The sequence below is a fragment of the Lycium ferocissimum genome, chromosome 6, assembly GCF_029784015.1.
Source record: "Lycium ferocissimum isolate CSIRO_LF1 chromosome 6, AGI_CSIRO_Lferr_CH_V1, whole genome shotgun sequence".
NCBI lineage: Eukaryota > Viridiplantae > Streptophyta > Magnoliopsida > Solanales > Solanaceae > Lycium > Lycium ferocissimum.
The window spans coordinates 34,103,433-34,128,968 of NC_081347.1; the positions used below are offsets into that span (position 1 = coordinate 34,103,433).

The 25,536-nt window shown below is 37.9% G+C and overlaps 2 protein-coding genes and 1 long non-coding RNA gene across 4 annotated transcripts; all 3 read right to left on the reverse strand.

Moving 5' to 3' along the window:
• LOC132059634 (aminodeoxychorismate synthase, chloroplastic) lies at nucleotides 1-24,626 on the reverse strand. Of its 2 annotated transcripts, none has more exons than XM_059452315.1 (14): nucleotides 24,438-24,626; nucleotides 22,648-23,025; nucleotides 20,910-21,041; nucleotides 18,603-18,670; nucleotides 8,097-8,161; nucleotides 7,393-7,459; nucleotides 4,207-4,461; nucleotides 4,000-4,126; nucleotides 3,432-3,706; nucleotides 2,852-2,931; nucleotides 2,628-2,730; nucleotides 2,111-2,193; nucleotides 1,230-1,847; nucleotides 1-834 (listed from the first exon to the last, which is right to left on the reverse strand). In XM_059452315.1, exons 2-14 carry the CDS (start codon nucleotides 22,979-22,981, stop codon nucleotides 324-326), a joined length of 2,718 nt encoding a protein of 905 aa, XP_059308298.1. In that variant the 5' UTR covers nucleotides 22,982-23,025; nucleotides 24,438-24,626; the 3' UTR covers nucleotides 1-323. The 2 variants fall into 2 exon arrangements, with proteins under 2 accessions (XP_059308298.1, XP_059308299.1); XM_059452316.1 differs by having other exon boundaries at nucleotides 24,353-24,626.
• LOC132059636 (uncharacterized) lies at nucleotides 12,840-15,911 on the reverse strand. The gene is made up of 2 exons (XR_009415682.1): nucleotides 15,744-15,911; nucleotides 12,840-13,077 (listed from the first exon to the last, which is right to left on the reverse strand). It is a non-coding gene; the product is annotated as an uncharacterized LOC132059636 (long non-coding RNA).
• LOC132059635 (uncharacterized) lies at nucleotides 13,620-15,724 on the reverse strand. The gene is made up of 2 exons (XM_059452317.1): nucleotides 14,745-15,724; nucleotides 13,620-14,640 (listed from the first exon to the last, which is right to left on the reverse strand). Exons 1-2 carry the CDS (start codon nucleotides 15,184-15,186, stop codon nucleotides 14,435-14,437), a joined length of 648 nt encoding a protein of 215 aa, XP_059308300.1. The 5' UTR covers nucleotides 15,187-15,724; the 3' UTR covers nucleotides 13,620-14,434.
• Nucleotides 24,627-25,536: the final 910 nt, after the last annotated feature.

Genomic DNA, 25,536 nt, shown 5'->3' on the forward strand with positions numbered 1-25,536 from the left:
TTGTTCAACGATTTTCTTATAAAGAATCAAACATGTGAACTATCAATCCAGTACTATTACAAGTTTACAAACATTTATGTAATTTCCTGCAGGTCTTTCAGAATCATACGTACAAGTATTTTAGTCGCTGCAGGTCAGTGTAGATATGTATGCTACCGTGGCTATATTTTCCAAACATCACGATCAAAAGAATGACTAGATTGTGCTAAAGGAACAAGGTCATGACAAATATTTGTATGATTAAATATTAAAAAAAGCTGCAATTGCTCAACTGAGAGAGGTGTATACCACTGTTTCTGCATTGGACATTTCAAGTGACCATGTCACTTATGAGTGTCTGATGAGAAGATGCTATTCTGACGTTCAAGAACAGCCTTAATCGGTGCTCGACTTTTCAAAATCATTTCTTCGTACTCTTCACCAGGATCTGAAAGAATTGTGATGGCTCCCCCTGCTCCTACTGAAGCTTCTCCCTCGTGTATGACAACAGTTCGTATCACGATATTGAGATCAAATGCTTGGTTATAAGAGAAAAATCCAATGCATCCGGAGTATATGCCCCTAGAACAATTTTCAAGATGATCAAGAAGCTCCATTGATCTCAACTTTGGTGCGCCTGTCATTGACCCACCCGGGAATGCAGCTCTAACACAATCAATTGCACTTACATCTGATCGCTTTTTTCCCCGAATCGTACTGACCATGGTGTGAACTGTTGCATAGGATTCAATTTCCATGAAATTTGGGACATGAACAGAGCCAGGCTCACATACACGCCCAAGGTCATTCCTCAACAGGTCAACAATCATCAAATTTTCGGCCTGATCCTTTTCACTGTCACAAAGTATAAAGAGCTTGGTCAGAATTGTTTAAGCATGAGTCTGCTCCAAGACATCTATGACACAACCATTTTGTATAGCGAACAGATAATTGAGATACATTAAGGTGAATATAAAAGTTAAGTACTAAACTTAACAGCTTAAGCAGATAAATTAAAGGTGGCTGATGGGATGAGCCCACCAGTATTTAGAGGCTAAAAGGGGTGGATATAAGTGTTTCAGGAAAAATGAATAACAGCAGCATAAAAGACTCGAACTTCTGGGAGTAATGAAGTTTAGATGTGAAAGGTGAGCATTCTATAAGACACAAGTAACACAAAGTCGATAGTCAAAGCTTCCAGAGGATAATAAATGTCATATTTCAGTAATATGATAATTCGATTTCTGTACCTATATTCTAATTGCAGTTTCAGAAATTCATCTTCCTTTGGGGTGGAACCACGAGCTATAGTCCCTTTTATGGGTTTTGCTTCCAGAATTGCATTCCTATCCAATCGCAGGAACCTTTCAGGTGAAGAACAACATATGCTTAGGTTTTCCCTCGAAAAATTAAGCCAGGCAGCATATGGTGCCGGATTTCTTTCTCTGAGATTGCGATAAAGTCCCAGAGGATCTATTTCCCCCAACTCCATTCTCATCTGAGTTGTAAGGCACAACTCATAACTTTCTCCTTCTTTTATGAACTCTTGACAAGTCTCAACATCTTTGATGTACTGCTCTCTTGATTTCTCAGCAGAAAAGCCTGATTTTAGTTCGACTATTGTAGATCCTCGAGATGCCTGCGATCGTAACCTTCTGGCCATAAAAGCTCTCAAGTTCAGCAGCCTCTGCGACACATCGTCCAAGCGAGAAGTAGTACTTGTGCTTCCATCGTGTAGTGACAAAGTATATATGTCATCACACTGATGATCAATGACAATAATGTTATCTGTAAAAAATAAACAAGCATCTGGTGTCTTCGATCTGTGACGATTAGATGCCACACCGCATTCAGCTTTAAGATCATACCTGTATCGAGAATAGACACATCAAACCACAAGAAGATCAAGTCATGAGAAACAATTCTCCCTCCAACCACACACATAATTGGAAGAATTTAACAACCCAACCTCCTATACATCAGTCCCCTACATGCAACAGTCAATGATTCAAGGAAAAGAAGGAAAGAAAACTTCTAAACATACAATGCAAGTCTTTTGAAACATGTAGAAATACAAACATAATAGAGTAGGAGGATGGTTTAGATCATTTGGAATAAAATCACTACATACCCGATATAACCAATGTAACCACCATAAAAATCAAATGGTAATCCTTCATAATCCTTCTCATCGAAACAAAATGATAGGAGCTCCTGGTGCAGAGATATAGGAGTTAATCAGTAAACCAACACGTAACATAAAATCCTTATATACTTAACAATCTAGATAATTCTTGCAAGGAATTCGGTGTCCTCAATCTATTAAGATGTCCACAATAACAAGGGGGGAAGAAGCCTCTCCTGATCACAGAACAAAAAGGAGGAGCTCGACATTGTACTTAAATAAAAATGAAAAACGAGTGTAAACATAGAAAGTTTCCATAGACCATGGAATAATCAGATTCTCTAGAAGATCAAAGTGGAAAATGTTTTACTTTATTGCCCAAATTCAACTTGTTAATGGGAATATCTCATGATAGCATTGCATCTGCTTGTTCTGCCCCACTTTTACTCAGGACTATGACATTGATTGAGGTGGTAATTTTCAATTTCAGCAATACATTGAAAAAGAAATTGGCATACACTACCTTATTTAAATAATCGAAAAATCCATTTTCCAAAAATGTACTCTTAACAAGACCATTAGCATCTTCAACTGATAGATGGCCACCTCCTTTACACGTGCTACCGCTGAAAAGGTAAGATGACGTGTTATTATTGAAAAGCAATGTAGCATTCAAACAGAGATCTATTGAGAAACTTGACAAGATCTGAAGTAAGGCACTCAGGCAACGTTTGAAGAGATTTTCACCTTCGATTGGACAATCTAAAAGTAAGTTGCTTCCAGAGGGAGCCACCCTTTCCCCCCATAAAGGAAAATCTAGCCCTTCCCTGAATACCACGGATGTATCATGGTTAGAAGAAAAAAAGAGGGGGTGGGGGACACATAAGCAAAGTAGCCAAAAAAAAAAAAAAAAAGAAAGAAAAACAAAAAAATAAAGACATACAACTTATGAGATGAGAATTCAGAAGACAGATTCTTTTTATGCTGTCTCAACAAGAAACACACCCTCTACTTTTCATTTGGTAAATCAAATTAACAACTATCATAATTAATCACTGCATCTGATTTTCTTGCTTTCAAATTGACACAAACGTGGAAATAATTTGCTTTTTTTTTTTTTTTCCTTTTGGGGGAGGGAAAGAGATGTAAAACTGATATAAGTGGGTAGAGTACACAGAACTTGAGAGCGCAACAAAGAAGAAACTTAAACTACTTGAAAGAAAGATATGACATATTCGATGCAACTTGAAAAATGCTCCCAAATGCAGAGATAACCAAAAACAGTTATCACATATGGTGCTGAAGTGAAAGCTGGAGAGGAAAAGACCTTTTCTGTTGAAGAGCTATCCAGCCAAAAACTGTTTTTAGCCTTTTGATCTCCAAATAGCTCGCAGAAAATATTATCTGCTCCACCAACTTGGCTGGCAGAGCAATCAAGTTTTTTCCATGTCATCTTCAAAAATTTTACACTGTGAACTGGATGTGATAGATTTAAGATTTCATCCACTTTGGCAGTTCTCCGCTCAATCAATTTATTCAGCAGATGCCCATGTCTTCCAACACTTTGGGACAGCGGGTCTACATTAGGCACCTGCATGCATGCTAAGTAAATTTTAGATGCTGAAACAGAACAGAAAAGGCTGAAAGCGTTTAGATGCTGATTTAGGAGTCACATAATGACAATTGCAAACAAGAGAACTTCAACAATTATAAAAGCAAGTACATCTGATGAATTTGAGAAGTGATAGATAATCCAGACACCTTTTAGACAGAGAACCATTTGTAAAGATCTCTAGATAAACAAATAATCCAATGCCATGAAAACGACTCAAAGAGACAATAGGAGACTAAATACGCTGCTCCATTGAACTATCTCTATTTTATAGAGCAATTACCATCATAATGAACCCTTCTTTCATTGATGGAGGTTGACGCCAACCGGAGCCAATAATCCTCTGTGATATTCCGGAAATTCTTGAAAAGCTGTCTTCCATGACATGTTGCAACACTTTCTGGGTGGAACTGGTAGCAGAGACAAAATCGATGTTACATGCTAGTGAAATAGGATCAGACTGTCATGCAAAGTGAATAACCAAACTCACCTGCAATCCATAGTGAGGCCTACTAGAATGCATGACACCCATAAGGACTTTTCCACCTTGCACATCCTTTGAATCATATGATAACTCCGGCATCCCATCAAAAATATCTTTCACATCTTTGGACGCATGAAAGAATGAATTGGCTCGTCCAACACCATGGAAAGGGAGTGTCTCAACCGTTGAGGTCCAAGCTATGGGAATGAGTTCCTTTGGAAGTGATTTTGGGTCTATTACAAGGGAATGGTATCTTACCACCTGAAATGTGTCAATAAAGTTCAACCAAGATAAAATTTACTACTTATGCTGGATATACTTCTGCGGTTTCCATCTTCTCTTTGTTATCCAATTCACTGAAACGTATAGATTGTTCTATATTTATAGATCGACATAAAGCTTCAGGTGCCAAAAATTTCAGAACTTCACAAGTATTAGCACCAGCATTAATAAAAGCAATTAGTCAGTCGCTTAAAGCGATAAATCGATGCGTAGTGGGAGTTTCGCTTCATGTGGGTGAAGCGAAGCAACTTAGAAGAAACGAGCACTTCATATAGTAAGGCGCAAAGCCATCCAAGCTAGAACCAATTGCTTCTTGAGTTTGACTTTCAAAGGCTAAAAAAATCCAAAAACAAGAAAATGTTGTCTTTTGCTATCTTGACACTACGATTTCTGTTTAGGCATGTTCCAATTCTCTCTAAATTTTTTCTCTCGTTTCCAACACCTCTACTTATAGTTTTCTTGATTTACTTCATTTCTATTGATTTCTTCTTCAAGACGACTCCTTCTTTTTCTTCTTCTCTGTGCATCTTTTACTTCTATTATTTCGGTTTAAGGCTTCTCTTCAGCTCCTCTATCCTACACTTTCTTGACGTCAACGATCATTTTTTCTCCTTTTCTTTTTTGTTCTCTATTTATTCTCCAATTCATTATTTATAGGCTAAAGATAGGACAATAATAAAGTATTCCACAGTACGAAACCCGGTACTACCGAGGGTTGAGAACAAGGTTGCAGGACGGCAAAAAAGATATTTATCCGAAGGAGTAGAGAAGCTCTTATTAAGAGCACACATATTTCATGTGATTGTTCGTGCTCCATTTTTGTCACAAGGAAGTTGGATTCCATGCTTCACCTAAGTCAAGGAAGTTGGAAAGACTTTAAAAGAATTTCTTATGGGATTCGATAGACAGGCATGGAGGTATCATTTCGTGCCGTGGTCCACGACTCCTATGTGTTGAGGTAGTTTGGGAATTAAATATCTAAGGGCATTCAATAAGGCCTTGTTGGGAAAATGGTTATGAAGATTACGGACGAAGGAAAATGCCTTTAGGAGGCAGGTCATAGCAGAAAAATATGAGGTCTTGAGAATCTTAGGAAGACAAAGGTTACTTATTTTGTTGGTTTTTTTGTGCAAGGGCTTGGGTAAAGATGTCAACCCTCTCCTCTTACATTGTTTCGTAGCTTCAAGATCATGGGATGGTTTGGTATACTTTAGGTGATGCCAGGCACGGTGAAAGAAGTAATATCCTACTGGAATTGTGGAGGATGAAGGAGAACACAAGGCGTGGAATGTCGCTCCACTAGCACTTCTGTGGGTCTTCTGGATAGAAAGAAATAGGAATGTTTTTTGGGAAGTAGCGACGGAAAAAAAAGGAAACCACTTGTCCTTTGTTTCTTTTTGGTGCGCCCATAAGGTTGGGCGTCATTCGTCGAAAATCATATTTTTTGTAGGTTTTCTACTTTTTCATATACTTCTTATATACAGGCGCCTTTTGCCCAAACTTCAATGGAATTTATTATTTATTTAAAAAATAATAAAGTATCTCTTTCCAATTAAAGCTAATTTCAGTATTGTTTATGAAGCAGTTAAATACTTGACCAATTGATTAAACACTGAACGTCACTTTTGTGTTTGAAGTTACAATTTTGCAGGCTTGTCGATTTTAAATGATATTTAATTCGATTCTTCCAATTAATATTGGTTTTGTTGTATATTGGATTTCGAAACAAAGTAATATAACTGCAATTGTGATATAATGTGAACCATATTCCCATATGATAGATAATTTTTTGTATTTTCGGTAGGTTTTGTGCTTTACATCAAAGAAGCAAGTGCTTCCTTACTCGCTTCTCCGCTTAAAGCCCCAAGAGTCTTTTCCTTTTCGCTTTCAAAAGCATTGACTAGCACAAGCCCCCACTTTAGGAGTACTAACACTTCTATTTCGGGAACCTTAACGACAGTGTTGACCCCTTGTGTGCACTTCGACTATTCCACTGAGCACCTGCTACCTCCCACCAATACAAATATCAAGTAACTCTATCCACCAAGACTTAGGCAGATAGAAACAAATCAGCTAGTGTTGCTTTTCTTGGCTGGGATTTGAACCTTGGTCTCCAAGGTTTGCACCCACTTCATTGACCATTCAGCCACACCCCAGATACTTCTATTTCGAACACATTTAAAGCGCAATAAGTTTGTCTTTTATGATTATTAGGACTAGAATAATATGCTTTCTACACCTCCCTTCCCGTACAGATAGACAGAGGAAATGACAAGACTAGTTGTTTTAACATACAACACCAGCAGTAATGACGAGCCCCAAATTCTTCATACGTTGGGTATACTGGAATAATGAATAAAGTGACTGAACTTTCATTTAACCCAACTAGAATTTATTATTATTATTATTATTTTTTTTTTTTTATAAGGTTAACCTGACTAGAACTTAAACTTAACACCCCCAAGCAATATCCAACAATACCAATAGAAGCATTTCGAAAACATTCTCCGTTTTTTTTTTTATTATTATTATTTTTTTAATTTCACTATAACCTTTAAGTATCAATACAATGATTTTAGTATTTGCAAAACTGGAAACTTTGTTATGAAAAAATTCTTGTTACATCGCGTTTCCAAGTTCCAACTAAAATTTTTGGAAATTAGGATGCATCCTTCTTCTTGTCTCTACCTGACTTATCTAGGATAACTTAAATGTATCATGGTCGTCTGCATGTAAATGATGTTTTATAGTTTTCTAAAATCTAAAAAACAAAAGAAATTCTTAGTTACCAGTTTCAAAAAAAAAAAAAGAGGTGAAGAAACCAAGCTAGCATTTCAAATTGGCTTACATGTCTTATCACAACATCAACATACACAGAACAACTGAAGAACAAATTCATATCAAACTGACCTTAAATCCAGAATTTCTTCCTGAAGGTATTTCATGGAATAATTGACAACCATTGTGCTCAATATCACTGCACGTTAAAGAAGGAAAGACAATTTGGAAACGAAAAATGTATGAGTGACCAAAAAAGAATCACAGGTATCTAGCAGAAAATTTCTTAATCAAGTCTTCACGAATATGAAAACCACAAAATGAGGAGTGCTAAGCTCCTAAATCTGATTTCCGGACACCAGGAAACCTTCTCCTGGAGACCTGTAAGTGTTATTATTATTTTTTTTTTTTTTTTTTTTTTTTTTGAGAAGGAAACCAATGAGTGTTTTCAACAAACTATTAATACGTTGGTTTCAGTTTGTGATGTCTCGCAACATATAAATGTTTTTTAGAAGGAAACCTATAAGTGTTATCAACAAACCTTTCTATTTTATAGGTAAGATGGCACAAGAGTTACACGAGATTCAGACCAATGACCTTCAAGCCAACTTTGAACACCCTTCACCGCTGGATTAGCACCATCAGTTGTTCAACAAACTATTAATATCTTGATTTCAATTTACGATGACTCTGCACATCACCATCTTATATGCATATTTTGATGACACGGTATTTTTTGTTTCAAATGATCATCAGTTAATGTAATACCAACAAGAAAAGAAAATAAAACCAAAAAAGGGGAAAAAACAAGAACACTTAAAATACAGATCATTTACCTTAAACGACCATGGACAGGTTCAGGTGCACGTACAACTTGAGCACCATGCACGTATCCCAATGCCTGTTTTAATCATGTAAACGTCAAGTACACTCTTTAGATTCTTTAGAAAAAACTACAAAAACATTAAAGGAGACTTGTAACATGCGTAGACTACATCACCTACACATCATAAGTTGAATATCTATGATTTATTTCCTGGGGATGAGCGGGGTGCTTAACAAGATCTACTACAGGTATCTGAAAAAAGTAAGCCTCCCAGGTTATCTCTAACCATGAATCACTATGTTTTTTTTTTTTTTTTTTTTTTTGAAACTGGTACTATTGTATTCCTCCAGGTATCTGCATTAAGCGTATGCTGGCCACCTCCAGAAAAACGGAGTTCAACAGAGAGAAAGAAAGAAAAGAAAAAAAACAGATTTACAGGGCACCTAAGAAATCTACCAGATCATCTACCTCCTCTATGCAGTTTTCTTTACACCAAAAGAATAAAGATACAATACAATTCCATTTTACTTTGTATATGGAATTGATTTTATCTTCAAAGCATCTACCATTCCTCTCCTTCCAAACAGCCCACCAAATGCAGGGTGGTATAATCCTCCACCACTTCTTCTGAGTCTTACTGCCCCCTCTTCTGATCCAGCAACTCATCAGATCTGCAGTGTGCTCGGGCATTGTCCACTTGATCTTTGTGAGACTAAAGAACATGGTCCATATTTGAGCAGTGAATTTGCGATGGAGGAATAGATGATTGTTGGTCTCTCCAGTCTCATTGCATAGAAAACATCTGGTTACTACTGGCATACCCTTCTTTTGTAGTACTTCATGAGTGAGACAAGCCCTTTTGGCCACCAACCATGTAAAGCATTTCACCTTAGTTGGTGCCAGACTTTTCCAGATATTTTTCCAGGTCCTTGTACTGCTCCCCGCCTCTGCATTAATCTCCTTCTGATAGATCTTGTTGACTGGGAAAACTCCATCCATAGTATGTCTCCATCTCAATGAATCTGCCTCAGTTGAAATGCGAGAAAATCCCTCAATCTCCTTTAACAGGTTCGCCACCCTCCCCACTTCCCAGTCATTCAAATTTCTCCTGAGAGATAAGTTCCAACCTTGAGTAGACCAACAATCATTGATAGTGACATCAGGTCTGTTGCTCAGCAAAAATAAATCAGGAAAGGAGTCCATTAAAGAAGCATGACCAGTCCAGATATCCTTCCAAAACCTAGTTATGGTGCCATTTCCCACTTTAATGCTAGTATTCCCCTGCAGTTTTGACCATAGAGATCTGATTGATCTCCACACTCCCACTCCATAAGTTGTATTGACCTCATTGGAACACCAGGGGCTGGTTTGGCCAAATTTATGTAGAATGACTTCCCTCCACAAAGTTGTTTCCTCACTACTAAACCTCCATAACCACTTCATTAGCAAACAATTGTTTTGTATCTTCAAGTTTCTGATGCCAAGACCACCCTTGCTCTTACTTAGCTGTGCTACATCCCAGTTCACTAAATTATAACCTCTACCCTCTTTGTTTCCTTTCCACAAAAAATCCCTCCTCAATCTGTTAAGCTTCTTCTCCACACTGGATGGAATGGGAATAAAGACATCACATAAGTTGGAAGAGAATCAAGAACAGAATTGATTAAAGTGATTCTTCCCCCTAAAGAAATGTATTGTGCTTTCCACTGTGCTAGTCTCTTCTCAGTTTTCTCCACAATGCTATCCCAAATCTCCACATCCTTATGCCTACTGCCAAGAGGCATGCCTAAATACACAGTAGGCAAATTGTCCACCCTGCAGCCAAGTATATCAGCCAGAGTTTGTATGTGGGCAACTTCTTTCATGGGAAATAGACTGCTTTTCCTCCAATTCACTTGCAGACCAGAGGTAGCTTCAAAAATATTACTCTGATGTATCGGATCTGATCGACTACTGGCTCACAAAAAATTATTGTGTCATCTGCATAAAGCAATTGACAGATTTCCATGTTCTCTTCCCCTCCACCTCTAATCTTGAAACCTCTTATCCACCTGTTTTGTAAAGCAACTCTCACCATACTGTTAAGTCCTTCCATGGCTAAAATAAATAGAAAGGGAGATAGAGGATCTCCCTGTCTAAGGCCCCTCTCAGATGGAAAAAAACCAACAGGTTCTCCATTGACTAGAATTGAGAACCTAACAGTTTTAACACAAAATCCTATCCATTTCAACCATCTACCACCGAAGCCCATTTGTTTGAGGATGTTTAGAAGATATTCCCAATTTACATGGTCATAAGCTTTTTCAATATCAAGTTTGCACATTACCCCTGGTGCATCCCCTCTTGTTCTTGAATCCACACATTCACTTGCAATCAGAGCTGCATCCATGATCTGCCTCCCTTTTACAAAAGCCATTTGATGTTTGTTCACCAAACTGTTCACCACCCTTTTCAGTCTTTCTGCTAGAACTTTTGCAATTATTTTGTAAACCCCACTAATGAGGCTGATTGGTCTAAAATCCCTCAATTCACTTGCTCCTTTCTTAGGAATAAGAGCTACATAAGTAGCATTAAAGCTCCTTTCAAAAACCTGATCATGAAAGTACTGCATAGTACTCATGATATCCCCCTTTAGCATATTCCAAAAAGTGAGATAGAAGCTCATAGGAAAACCATCAGGTCCTGGTGCCTTGTCAATAGCACACAACTTGATACACTCTAAGATCTCCTCTTCCTCAAAATTCCTTTGCAGCCAAATCTGATCATCCGACGAAATAACTGAAGCATCCTGAATAAGGAATTCAGGTCTCCAATCTTCAGTTTCTTTGTATAGGATCTGGTAAAAATCCTGGATGGCATTCCTAATTCCTGCAGGATCAGTGATAGTGTTGCCATCCACATCAAAAGAATCTATAGTATTGTACCTTTTATGAGCGCTAGCCACTCTGTGGAAATATTTAGTGTTTTTATCCCCATGCTTCAACCATTGTACTCTCGACCTCTGTCTCCATGCTATCTCCTCCCTCTTTGCCACTTCCTCATACTCTAGAGCTAAATTTGTTTTTTGTAATAGTTCATCATCAGTAAGAGTTCTTTGTTCCTGCACATTCTCCCATGAACTAAGCTGTTCTAAGATTTCCCCTTTTCTAAGCTTCCAGTCCACCTTGTTATCCCTACTCCATTCTTTTAACTCCTCTTTTAGAAGTTTGAGTTTATTTGCCAGAATAAAAGTAGGTCAGCCCACATTTGGGAATGAAACCCACCAAGTTTTCACCATATCCTTGAACCCCTCCACCCCCAACCACCATTTCTCGAATTTAAAGTATGTCTTCTTGAATCCCCAATCACCACAAGTCAGTAGGATAGGATTGTGATCTGATCCCAACTTTGGTAAAATGGTCTGTTTAATCTGCAGGAAAGTATCCTCCCAATCAGTTGAATACAAAAATCTGTCAATCCTAGATGCACTTCTGTGGTTCTCTCCCCTTCTCCAAGTATATGACCCTCCAAATAAAGGAGGGTCTACCAATTCTAAGTCATTGATACATTCAGAAAACTCAGACATAGCCCCTGTGATTCTGTGGCACCCTACCCTTTCAGAGATATATCTTGTGACATTGAAATCGCCACAGACCACCCAAGGCCCATCACAAAAGCTCCTACTACCAGCCAACTCCCACCAAAGTTCTCTCCTAATCACTCTATTACAATCTGCATACACAGCACTGAGAAACCAGTTCAAATTCTGGTTGATCCCCGAAAATTTACAGGTGATCACTTGCCCACCAACCTCTACCAATTCACCCTTCCATTCCCTCTTATCCCACATGACTAAAATACCTCCACTACTGCCTATAGCCTCCAGATGAATCTCCCCCACCCACCTATTATCCCATAGCTGCCCTAAAAAGCTGTTTACTGCTCCCTCTAGTTTAGTTTCAACTAGAACATAAATATCTGCCACCCATTGTTGTACTAAATGTTTCACTAAACTCCTCTTATCCTCCTTATTTAAACCCCTCACATTCCAAGCACATATTTTGAGCTTCATTGGTTAACAAGAGATAGGTTCCTCCCCTTGCCTCTCGGCACTCCATTTTAAACTTCATGTCAAAATATAGATTTCTCACTTCCTTTGGAACTACAATTTCCTCGCTCCCCTTCGGAATCTCCACATTGATCTGCTCCCTTCTTCTAGCTTGATCCAGCTTCATGAGTAAAGCGTAGGCCTCTTTCTCACACTCCTTGAAAGATGCCCCGAATATTTGGCTGAGTTTTATGGCATTTAGATGTACCCATAAATTACCCCTTTCTAACTCATCTTCATGAAGAGAATCATCCATCTGAAGTGGAAAAGGCTAGATGTAATGCTCCAATCGTTTGTTACTTGCTTCCCCCTACGAGTCTCCCCCCATGATCTGCGTCGAAGAATCAATTTCTTCAATTAGCTTTGGGGAATGGTCATGTCTTGCCTCGTCTTCCATATTAATTGCAATATTTGGATTAGAATCTGCTGGGAGTTGTGTTGCCATTCTTATACAGTTTCCACTTATCGTGGAGAATATCATTTCTTCATCTCTATTTTCGATCTCCAGTTCACTGATTTCTTCGATTTGAAGTGGAATTGGTTCTTTGCTCATCGCCAATTGCATTGTAGTATCTCTCTCATCCCTAGTCTTCTCCTCCTCAAGATACGGTTGCATACTGATAATTCCATTGCATTATCTTCGCGATCCGAGTCGGAATCTACATGCATGACATGCAGTGTTTTGGACGGCGCGCGGCGACTAAAGGCGACAAGGGCCTGCCTCGCCTTAAGGCGCGGCGCGCGGCGAGGCGCTCGCCTTTTCGAAGTGCAGCGCCAATAAATACCAAAAAATTAAAATATTTAATTGCATATGTAAATAATCAAAATCTCACTAGTAATAACATATTAGCAAATATTTCAATTCAAAAATTAAAAGTAGATAGTAGATACTAAAAGTCTAGAACTTGAATGAGTCAATGACTCAATAATTCATGTTGACAAGACAAGCAATACTAAAATTAAAGCAATAGTGCAATACTAAAAGTCTATTCAAATTCAAGATCTTCAAGATTTCCAAATTCTTGATATCCAAGATTCTCAACATTATATTGCTCCTCATCTTCTTCCTCCTCGAGCTCGGGCTCGGCCTCGGTCTCTGGTTCCTGATCGTCCCGGAGTTTTCATCAATTAAGCACCGAGACCGAAGTGAGCTTCAGAGCAATAGTAGCTACTCTTTTGCCCTTGTTATGTGACCTTGAACTTCAAGAACCGCCCCTAAGACCATAGATATTCTCCTCAACTCCGGTGACGCCCTAGAAACAACACCCCAATCAAGATCACATCCCTCATATACTAGTTCCTCTTCTTCATTTTGGGGGCATCCAATTAACCATTCATTTGCTTCGTCAATATTATCCAACAGAATTGATCAACGGTATCGCTAACATCATAACGACGCTCAATGTTCTATTGTACTTAATGTACACTAGATTGTCGAGACGATAGTTCAAGCCTATTCCTCTTTTTGGTATGAATCTGTGCATAAGTTGTAGAAACTAATTAGTAGATACTAATAATAATGTATATAGAAATTAGAATATAATAAATCTTCTTCTCACATGTTCAAACACGCTCCAATTTCTCTCGCATCCGGATGCGCTACAAGTTAAACTTAATACTCTTATGGAAAGCTGTTGCAAGTTTGGAGTACGATTACCAAATACGACCACCATTCAGCTATAAAAAAAATTAAAGGTTTAATAATTATAAATAAGTCAAACAACTTAAGTAAAGCTATAAAAATAACTAAATCAACCCACTTACAAGGGGATGTTTTGTCTCTGTTTCTTATAGCCTGAGGCATACCAAAAGTCCCCAATGCATGTTTATACGTATGAAGCTCTTTGATGAGAGCATCTTGTGTTGCATTAGGGACCAACTTATCAACACATTCAAGGTAACCTTGCCACACTTCTGTTGATAAAGTCTTATTTTGATAATTAGTGTAAAACATTCCCGGGTTCAAAATATGGCCTGCTGCATGCAAAGGTCTATGAAGTTGGTCCGTCCACCGCCGATCAATGATTTCGAAAACTTTCTCATATTGCTTCCGATCACCATGAAAACCCTTTTCAATAGCTTCTTTGGCTCTATCCATTGCTTCATAAATATAGCCCATTGATGGTTTTTTTTCTCCATCCACCAAGCGAAGCGCTACTATCAAAGGAGAACCAACTTTAAGTGCCCTAACAACATCATTCCAAAAAGATGTAGAAGTAAGATGTCTGACAACTTCTTTTCCCAAAAGTTCCTTTGCAAATCTACTTTCTGTCCATTCGGGTTGAGAAGATCATAGTTCTCAAGTTTTTCTTTTGCATGTAAAAAGATTGCAAAGTTAAGAAGGCCGTTGCAAATCTTGTCTTAGCCGGTTTCACCAAATTTCTTTGGTTTGTATATCTTCTCATCATGTTCAACAACAATGGCCTCATTGCTATGTAAGAATGTATCTTAATGGCCTTCTGAAAAACTATAAAAGGAATATTTTAGTAGCTAAGTAAGCTAAGTAATAAGTAATAAGCATATAGTAATATAGTATAAGCTATAAAGAAAGTTAGAGCTATTTTTTTTCACCTGAAGCATACGGGTTTATTTTGAAGATGTCACCAAACATCAAATTGATACAATGGGCAGCACATGGAGTCCAATAAATGTGCGGGTACACACCCATTATCATGTCACAGGCTTTAACATTCTCGCTAGCATTATCGGTAACAACTTGTATAACATTTTCCGGTCCAATTTGCTTAATAGTCTTCTCAAACAAGTTGAACATCTTGGTGGAATTTGTAGATTCATCACTAGCATCGACTGACCCAAGAAACACACTACCTAATGGAGAATTGACCAAAATATTGATGATCATTTTTCCATTTCGTGCTGTCCACTTGTCCATCATAATTGAACACCCAAACTCTGTCCATTTCAATTTATGTTCCTCAATAATCTCATCTATCTTCTCCACCTCTTTTTTTAGATGAGTAACTCTAATTTTGTGATAGGTAGGAGGTTTCATTCCTGGGCCATATTGTCCTGTGGCCTCAATGTATTTATCAAAACTTTTGTGATTTACACAATTAAAAGGGAGCCCTGCATCATATACCCATACTGCAAAAGCACTTACAGCGCGATCTCTTAGCAACTTCTTGGTTGCATCAGACGCTGCCGTGCTACTGCTTCCCTTCCCCTTTGATGTTTGGGGGTAATAAGATTCATGGGGCCTTTCACATTGGCAGTCCGTGCCATGGATGATGCATTGGATGACATTTTTTGAGTTTTTGAGGGAGGAGGCATCATTTCATCATCTTCATCAGAGAGATTAGCCAAGGATGGTTGGTGCAACATTTGAGTTTTTAACAACTGTTTACTTTCAACATACTTTTTTACTTCTTCCCTAATTTCAGGCGGACAAATTCCACATTTTTTTACATTTCTGTAACCACCAATCAAATGTTGTTTGTGTCGAGTAATTCCGCCATTGAAAGTTTCTCGACAAAAGATACATGTGACTGAATCTTTTGTTGGGCCTTTGGCACCATAATTCCAACCTATGTCTTTTTGCTAGCGTCCGACATTCCATTGAATTTGAACCTACTGTTTATAACTGTGTAACAAAATTTAAACAATTATTGAACAGAAAAATAGGAGCAAAACAACCAATGCCTCACTGGTCCAAACAGAGAAAAAAAAAAACAGAGGAAGAAACAGAGGAGAAAAAAACAGAGCAATTAACAGAGGTGAAAAAAAAAAACCGAGGGTAAAAAAACAGAGGAGAAAACCAGAAAACGAAGAAGAGAATAGAAAAAGTCAAAAAAAAAAAAAAAAAACCAGAGGTGGCCGGAAATAGGGCAGTTGTCGCCCGAAAAAAAAGAAGAAGAACAGATGAAGAAGCAGAAGTCGAAAATACAGGAGGAAGAAAGAAGAAGAACTGAAGAAAAAGAAGAAGGAGAAAGAGACATACCTGAAACCTTGAAGGAGAAGAGAGGAGGCAAACAAAAACCCTAGCTGCTATTTTTATTTAGTCCTCCACTTCATTTAAGTCCTCCACTTTTTTTAATTGTTTTTTTTTTTTTAAAACCCTAGCTGCTCGCCTCGCCATTTATTCTCGCCGCCATGGCGCCATCCTCGCCTTTCGCCATTGGCGCGCCTTTTGAAGGTCTGCTCGCCATGGCCATGAAAGGCGCAGCAGCCACGCCTTGCCTCGCCTCTCGCCAAAGGCGAGAAGGCGCTCGCCTTTAATAACACTGCCATTAACTGTAATAACAGACAGAAACCGACCAAACTTGTTGAACTTCAAAGAGCAAAAGATGTTGGTAGAGACATCGTTGCCCTTCCATGTCTTGAACATCTTACCCCTGATTTCTGATGCTTCCTTCATCCTTCTGCATAACCACCAGAGGGCCCCCTTACTCAATATCATCCTCCTTAAGTGAAGTCTTGCACTTTCCACCCACTCAAACCAAGTTTCACTGGAAGACTTGGTTTCCGTTAGGTCATAAGATTCCCCCCTAATCTAAAATAAATACGATTTTCCATGAAAAAAAAAAAAGGCTTTCAAAAAATTAAAATGGATGAAGATTCCGGTAGTTGAAGACCACCGGAAAGGGATTCTAAGGCCCAGAAGGGACCCTAGATAGAAATCTTGGGATTAGTGCCTGGGAGCATTTATTTTACCTGTAACGACCCTCTCTTTTCCCAACCATGAACCACTATGTTAGAGGATAGGTATAATCAGATGATAGATATTGATACTAAGACGGTGAGGGAAAAATTAACAGAAGCAAAAATTGAGCAATGCCTACCAACAGACAAGAAGCATAGAACTACAGCACAAAACATAACTTGCTAGTTCGATGCCTCAATTTAGTTCATAATACATTGCAGGGTACTGGCTTAGTACACTGAAATAAATTAACATAGATATGCAACTAAAAGACATTCACAAAAGTTTTGTTGATAAACTGCTCTAAAATCAATTTGAAAGAAGCCAGATGACCACATCATTTAACCATACACAAGCAGCCTTTATAAGCAAACACAGTGCAAAAAAAGTATCTTACTTGTACTCTCACCAGCTCAAGACACCAGCTCGTACCCATAGTTCAAATGGAATAAGCAGTTAAGCACCCAAATCAAAGAGATCTATACCTCGGTTTTGAAACCGCAGGACTCTTTACTACTACGGTACTACCCAATTGTTATACAGTAGAAGCCTTTGTTTCAAATATTTCATTACCTTTTAAATAAGACAACACCAAACCTCCACATTAATTGAAGACCAAACATGGCAGTGTTAAGAGTAGAGCCCAACAAACATTGAGGAAATAAGTGGTATACCAGCTTCGACCATTTCAGAAGTTTTGTACAAGTGGATGACAAAGAAGCAGAAGCAAAACCAAGAAAGCTCGTAGTACAGTATTCTGCGCTATCTATTGAGCTTTTGATTGTCTACAAACGAATTGTAAGAAAGATAAGTCTTGCCCATCATATTTGCCACAGAAATGAGAAAATCACATCATTGCAACTTACAAGTTTAATTTTCTTTTAAAGCATAAAGGACGGGAGAACACCACTCAGCACTTTTTACTTAATGTCCTCAATAAAGATAAGGCAATGCCTTAAAACAGACAAAATAGAGGACCTGGCAGCCTCAAGCGCAAAGAAGAAATGAAGGACCAGGTCAACGTAACTATACTTGCAAGAGGATTGTCGATCAAGAAGCCTGACTTCTATGTCTTAGGGTTGTCAATCCACATACTGATTTAGTACTTGATTTGTGGGCAAAGTGGGGGAACATAGCATGCTTTTTGCAGCATATTCCCTAATAGATCGTATCTTATACAGAAAAACAGAATTATCACATGTGACATGTCAATAATGACATCTAGCTGACAACATGCTGCAATTGGCACTTTAAACTAATATCATGTTGTTAGGCCTTTACCATGAATAACCACCATAAAGCTATAAACAGCGCTATTAGCCAGCTGGTCAAGAAATTTGGAGTAACTTGCAAGAAGCAGAATTTTTGAAGATCAAATAAATATACTGTTCAATGACATACAAAATATTATGCAACCATAGCCAATCCTAGTATTGTGAAGTGTGAACTACTTTCTATTTTGTGCAATAGCATTCAGAGTTGCTTTCTCATTACGTAAGGTGATAAGACTTGTGAATACCAGTTTCCATAAGTTTATTTCCTGACAACAATTAACTACCAACTACTATAATTTTTTATCTCATACAAAACTGTAATTCGTTACTAAAATCAACAATAGTCACATTTTGGTGAAGGTTTGAAAAGTACCAAAGGAGACAACAGAACACCAACACAGAGGTTGCAGGTGCAAACTTGATCAAACAGATCTCATGTAAATCATATGTTAAAGAATGAAAAATATTACAGACAGATGTAAATGGATACATTACCTGGTGACCAAGGCAGACGCCTAGTATCGGGATATCAATGCATTCAAGCAAGAGCCTCAGGCAAATTCCTGAAACATAGGTATAATTACCATAACAAGCAAGTACCTTAGATAGTCAGCATCCACAACAATGTTATGATACCAACATATTGAAAGGTTTTCAAGTTAATGACATTAAGCTCTAACACCAAAGCAGAACTATCCACACTCTTGTACGGGTTACCTCATCTAGGACAACAAAGAAGCCACATTGGCAAGTCATTATTTAAAAATGAACAAAATTACACAAGAAATAGAATACAAGGTTTTTAAAGCACAAAGAGGTCTCAGGCAAGGTAACCCCTTGTCACCTTTCCTATTTTTGATTGCAATGGAAGGTCTAAACATTATGATCAAGACAGCCAAGGTGAATGGATCGATCAATGGTTTTGAGGTGGCTAGAGCTGGTAATGAAAGTTTGGAGGTGAAACACCTCCAATATGCGGATGACACACTGATCTTTTGTGATGTTGAAGAGGAGCAACTAAGGTTTTTAAGGATGATACTAGTCCTATTTGAAGGAATCTCTGGGCTGCACATTAATTGGAGGAAGAGCTTCTTGTATCCTATTAATGAAGTCCCAAACATGAACTTGTTGGCTGCAAATCTAGGTGGTGAAGTTGGTACTTTGCCAACTATCTATCTGGGAATGCCTCTGGGAGCAAAATCTAATTCAACAGAAATTTGGAACAATGTGATTGAAAAATGTGAGAGGAAACTAGCCAGATGGAAGAGCCAATACTTGTCTTTGGGGGGGAGAGTGACACAAATCAACTCAATCCTTGATGCCCTTCCAACATACATGATGTCTCTGTTCCCAACTCCAGCAAGGATTATCAAGAGGTTGGATAGCATCAAGAGGGAATTCTTGTGGCAAGGGAACAAAGAAAAAAAAGGATTTCACTTGGTGAAGTGGAAAGTAGTGATTACTGGCTAGAAGAGTGGGGGACTGGGAATAAAAAATATGAAAATGCAGAGCAAAGCACTCAGAATGAAGTGGCTATGGAAGTATGCCAATGAAAATCAACTATTACGGAGGAAAGTTATTAATGCAAAATAAGAGGAAGATAGCTGGATGACAAAGGAGATTACCACACCATATGGGGTTAGTCTTTGGAGATCCATAAGAGCCTTATGGAATGAAGTTAAGTGCAATTCCAAGATCAGAGTAGTTGATGGGGTCAAAACCAGATTCTGGAAGGATAATTGGCTTGAGGCTGGTAATCTGGAAACACTATTTCCAGATATATACAATATTGTCTTAGATCATCAAAGGACTGTTGCTGATTTGTGGACACCTCAATGATGGAACTTCACTTTCAGAAGGCAAATCAATGATTGGGAGATACAAAGAGTGGCTGATTTTTTTAACATACTGGAACAGTTTAAGGGACTTCAGATAGGAGAGGATGTTTTCTGGTGGCTGGGAAATAACAAAGGAATGTTCAAAGTTAGTTCAGCTTATAGGATGATGAATCAATCAATTCAACAGATTACCAATTGGCCCTGGAAACACATTTGGAGACCCAAAATTCCACATAAAGTTTGCTGCTTTGTGTGGCTTTTAGCTAAAGAAGCAGTTCTTACACAGGATAATTTGATGAAAAGGGGGGATAATTTTATGCTCTAGATGTTTCCTTTGTGGAGAAACAGCAGAGACAGTTAACCATCTGTTCCTACACTGTAAGTTTACACAACAGCTTTGGAGAATATTTTTAAATCTCAAAGGTATAGCCTGGACCATGCCTGGCAAGGTGTCAGAGGCTCTAAAGAGTTGGGAAGAGGCAGGATTACAGGCAAAGAACAAAAACAGATGGAGAATTGTCCCTGCCAGCATATGGTGGGCAATATGGAAGGAGAGAAACTCCAGATGTTTTGAGAGTATAGAGAATGGAGTGCAGAAGGTCAAGTTGAATTGTATTTTATTGCTTTGTTTTTGGTGTAACCAGGCTTAATCAGATGATATTGTTTCCATTATTGATGTATTAGATTCAATATAGGATTAGAATAGTAGAGTCTTGGAGTACTTTTGTAGATATGGTTTCAGTACAACCTATGTACTGTTTTGCTCATATGGAATACAATACAGTTACCAGTTTCAAAAAAAAAAGAAATAGAATACAAGGCACATAAAATCAGGATTTCTAAGGCAAGGATGGATGACCAATATGCTGATCCCACAATTTAATGCACCTGATTGCATGATAATAACAAGATTTATCTTGTCCTAGACAAGGAAAGCATTTGGATTCAGAAGTCGAAGTCAAACCTATATCTGATGGACATGTTGGAGAACCAGGACCAGGTGATATAACAATATTGTCAAATGCCCTTTCTTCGTACAAGTAATGATAAACTTCTTTCCACGTCCACTCATCATTTCGAATCACCACCGGTGGCGCTAACATAATCAAAAATTAAATAAAAAAATGTCAGACATCACAAACTCATGTCAATACCGTAAAATTCAGGAAAAGATTGAAAAATTGCACACTCAAAGGTGACTTTGTGCTAGATGATTAATGCAAGTGACAACCCCAACCAAAATTTCCAGAATACAACAGAACACAAAGGAATTTAAAATTTAGTGTTTTTGTTCTAATAACTGCATATCGACAACGGTCATCAATTTATCAAATTCATACAATCTAGAAGCAGCCATATATCAGGAAAAGCCATCAGAAAAAACAAAAACAAAAAAAAAAAAAAAAAAAAAAGAGAAGAAGAAGAAGAAGCTAAATTTGAGAATCCAAAAAGTTGCCTTTTTCTTCTTCTATTTCTAAAAAGAGAATCTGTATCTGTTGAATCAAGTAAAAACTGGCGACCTGCCCACGCCCCCATCTTAAAGTGTGATCATTTTATTCTCATCACATCATCCTAAAGCATATTTTCCCATTTTACAACATACTATACAAAAAGGCCTCACTAACTAACTTCATAAACAATGATCAGCTCCCAATAATTATCCCTTTTAATAGCTAGGTTTAAACGTATAGATCACCAAAAATGAATAACAGAATTGCAAGTCATGCTTTCTCAGTTTTTCTCAAGAAAAGGGGAAAAAGTGAAAGTGAATAGGAAGTGTGAGATGAGGAACTTTCTTTCTCAAGGCTCTGAAAAGATAAAACTAGCCGTTTTCTTCCTGCCGTAAGGAAAAACAACAGTCCTTCAGGTGACAACATTCAAGCTGGAACCAACTTGAGGCCTATCATAGATAACCAGCAGGGGAGGCTCAGCAACTTAAGGGTATGAAAGGGAAGGAAGACTTTTCAAATCCTACCTTTATTTCGTGAATGTAATACAAAATATATTCACACGAAGGGAACTAAAAGAGCTGTTCCTTTTCAAATTTCCTATATCTTTAATTTATTTTACTAGGGGCCAAATTGAATAAAGAAGGAATTATATGACATGTTGCTTGATTTGCTGAACAGACGAAGAACGTCACCTATAGCTTCACAGCTCACATTACCGTACAATTGTTGTCACATTTGCTTGAACTCTATGTATCATGGCTTAGACGCAAGAGATCTACTCCTAGGCTAGTTTAATACTGAAAGAGAACGACAGGACCGAATCTATGTTGGTCTTTGGTGGGGGGGGAGGGGGGGGGGGGTGTGGAGATCTCTCAAGGGAGCAAGTATACAGTTAGCAATAGGTCTGCTCAAGATAGTAATTTCCGCTTCATGACATATTAATGCTGCTAAAAGAATAGTTCTTGTCCAAGAGAACTACATTTTATCTACAGAGAACGTGGAATTCTTTTATATGTATTAAAATATAGAGACATCAAACTGTGATTGGTAAATACAGACTAAAGAAAAGGCAGAAGGAATAAACATACTACCAGATTTTAAGGAGTAAATATTTAAGTGATTAGAATAAGTCAATAAAAGGAAACTGACTCATTTCAACTTCAAGACAAAGAAGCTATGACATGCTGTGTGAATGGATAGTTAAAGTTATGTGTATGAACTAGTAATTTACGTATGATAGAGAGAGCTTACTTCCATTAATGATTGAGAGCTCCTGGAATATGTTGTAAGTGTAACTGTCATAGTTGTCAATTAGCAGTGTGCGCACAAATTCTAACTTCGGAACTGGCTTGTGTAAAAACCTTTTTCTTGTACCCGATGCATCCAAATGTCCAGGCATCAAATGACTTGAAATTAATACCTTCCTTTCCTTACAGTTATTGTTTTGGAGTGCATCTATCACACTTGAGTTACCAATCCTTGCAAAAGGTTCAGGTGCTAGAAGATAATGTTTTCTGGTTCGAGGATTTTGGCAGCAGGAAGAGGAAACCATAAATGATGATGATGAACACATTGCAGAATTCATTTATGCTGCTAGAACTAAACCACAGGTTCACCAATCAAATCCCTCTGCAAAACATAAAATGTGGCAGTCAGAGATGTCTAAAATCCTAAATCGAGCACTTCGCAAGTGATAATTAAACAGTGTTTGAAAGGGCTTATGATTAAGCTGCATCCAAATGTCACATTTTCTTGGCAACATAAACCAAAGGTAGTCACTCTAGGAAACAAGACTGAACATTGTAATTAGAATGATTTAGCAAAAGGTTAACAGGTACTAGCAAACACACTTTTGCCATACCTCTTGCAGAGAATAGTCAGCGAAGTTGTCTGGTTACTAAATTTGACATATAATTAGTCTTTCAGTTCGTTTGAATTCGACTGTTCACAAGACAATGGTGACAATATAATTTACAGTTCCAAGAAACTTTCTATTGTAACAAAAATAATACTCGTCTTAAAGGCAGACAGTAATTTTTAAATTACACAGGCTTCAGAAGAAAACAAGGTGTTTGAGGGCCAAGAAGTGTTTTTTTCCCTTTGCTCTCTTGAAAATGCATAACCCCTTTCCCCCTAAAGGCAAACTGCCAGAATATTTTCAGCATTTTTTTTCTACTAACAGTGGTGTTCGGGCTAGCTTATGCGCACCTTGACTAATTCCACGGGATACCTGCCACTGGCAACAGGTACTAGGTAAGTCTGTCCACTAAGGCTAGGACAGATGGAAAGAAATCACCTAGTGTTTTGGTGTCTACTGTGATTTGAATCTGAAACCTCATGGTTCTCAACTCACTTCATTGTCCCCTAGACCACAACCTTGAGTGCTAAAATACTTTCAGTATTTCAATTCTGCTATAGCAAGTACAGCAAAGACATTGCACAGACTCATTTCAAGTGAACTCCAATGCGGGGAATAGATATACTTGAAAGAACATATTACAAACGTCTTTCATTCCAGTAAAAAAAAAAAAAAAAAAAAAAAAAAAAAAAAAGAGAGAGAGAGAAAGGAAATAGGTCAATTACACTTTCTAAATTTTAAGACTATCGACAATTTGAACAACTCATCTAAATTTCTAAATTTTAAGACTATCTACAATTTGAACAACTCATCTAAAGACAGGCAAGTCAAAAAGTAGTTCTTTTTCTTTTTTGGGGGAGGTTGTCTAATAAGTAACAAGCAGCAAAAAAGATACTATAACATATCCAAGGAATTTCATAATTTGTCAACTTCGTCTGTTAGGCTGTTCCAAAATCAACGACTCAACTTCTTTTTCTCCAAAGCATTTTTTATTTTTATTTTTAAAAGCAATACATAACATCGACAAAAAGAGCATTTCTGGACACTCCCTTTTCGGAGAAATGTTAGTATGAGACATACAATGATGTATTCACTTACATGCACAAATAGGCAACAAGCAGATCTGAGTGAGAAATGCAAATGGACTTAACAGATCCAAAAAACGTTTGGAGGAAAATTATACCTTCAGATTGGCTGCACAAATCACTTGGTTCCTCTTTTATTTTTTATGTTTTGGGGCGTTTTTTTTTTTTTTTTTTTTTTATTAACGGTTTGGTAGGTTGGTGGAGGTGGTGGGGTTGAAGAAAGAATGATGAGGAGACATTGGTGTGTGTGCAACCACAAAATTTCAAAGGTTGAGGCGGCGCGCATGTGTGCACGTCAAATTTGGAGTCCGAACCTGAATGACCCAAAAAACAAAAAAATCAAAATACCTAAGAAAAAAATTTGGTATCAAGAACCCTTAATTATTGCGTCAAAGGATTTAACTGTAACGGCTCAGTTAAGTTCTTTAGCGCAGTAATTTACTGCGCTATACTGACTTGTATTTCCTGCATTATACAAGTTAATAATTTCACTAACTTTTCAGTAGATTCTATTGACCATCCGTATTTGATTTGACGTAAAGTTGCATGGCACAATAATTTGTTGCGTTATATGGTACCTTAAGACTCTTTTATTTTTGATAAAATTTTGGTGGCCGGTTGGGCCTTTTATTAATAAGCAATCTAGCCCATAAATAAACCTTACATAAAGTGGATTTTGGACGAAAGGAAAACACAAAAATTCATCCAACTTCTAAATTAGTAAAAAAATGGCGGATGTTCCAACTGTTAGAGTTTCTTTGTTTTGCGACGGAGAAATTATTTATGAGTCTAATAGTTTGCGTTATGAGACAACAACAACAACAACATACCTAGTTGAATCCCACAACGCGGGTCCGAGGAGTGAAAGTGTGCAGCACAGCAAAGTATACGCAGACCTTACCCCCACCTTGGAACGTAGGGAGGTTGTTTCCGAAAGACCCTCGGCTCAAAAGAAAATAAGGGAAAAGAGTCAGATACGGACAAACTAATCAAAGCAATGCAAAAATGAGAAATAACAAGAGCAAGGAAGTCATGATAAAACAGCAGAGATAAACAAGACCCAACACATAGAAGCAGGGTAATAATACTCCTAATACGGCAAAGAAATCCTCGCGGCCCCCCACTAGCCCCCTACCCTGATACTCGACCTCCACCCCCTCCTATCACCGGTCATGTCCTCGGTAAGCTAAAGTAGCG

Excerpts from the sequence above, each read along its gene's own strand:
- LOC132059635 (XM_059452317.1), bottom strand. The coding sequence starts at position 15,186 with ATGAAACCTCCTACCTATCACAAAATTAGAGTTACTCATCTAAAAAAA. Across the intron at positions 14,641-14,744 it reads AATAAACCCGTATGCTTCAG|TTTTTCAGAAGGCCATTAAG; the intron begins GTGAAAAAAAAT and ends TTCCTTTTATAG.
- LOC132059634 (XM_059452315.1), bottom strand. The coding sequence starts at position 22,981 with ATGAATTCTGCAATGTGTTCATCATCATCATTTATGGTTTCCTCTTCC. Across the intron at positions 4,127-4,206 it reads GGCCTCACTATGGATTGCAG|TTCCACCCAGAAAGTGTTGC; the intron begins GTGAGTTTGGTT and ends CTCTGCTACCAG. Across the intron at positions 3,707-3,999 it reads AAGAAGGGTTCATTATGATG|CATGCATGCAGGTGCCTAAT; the intron begins GTAATTGCTCTA and ends AAATTTACTTAG.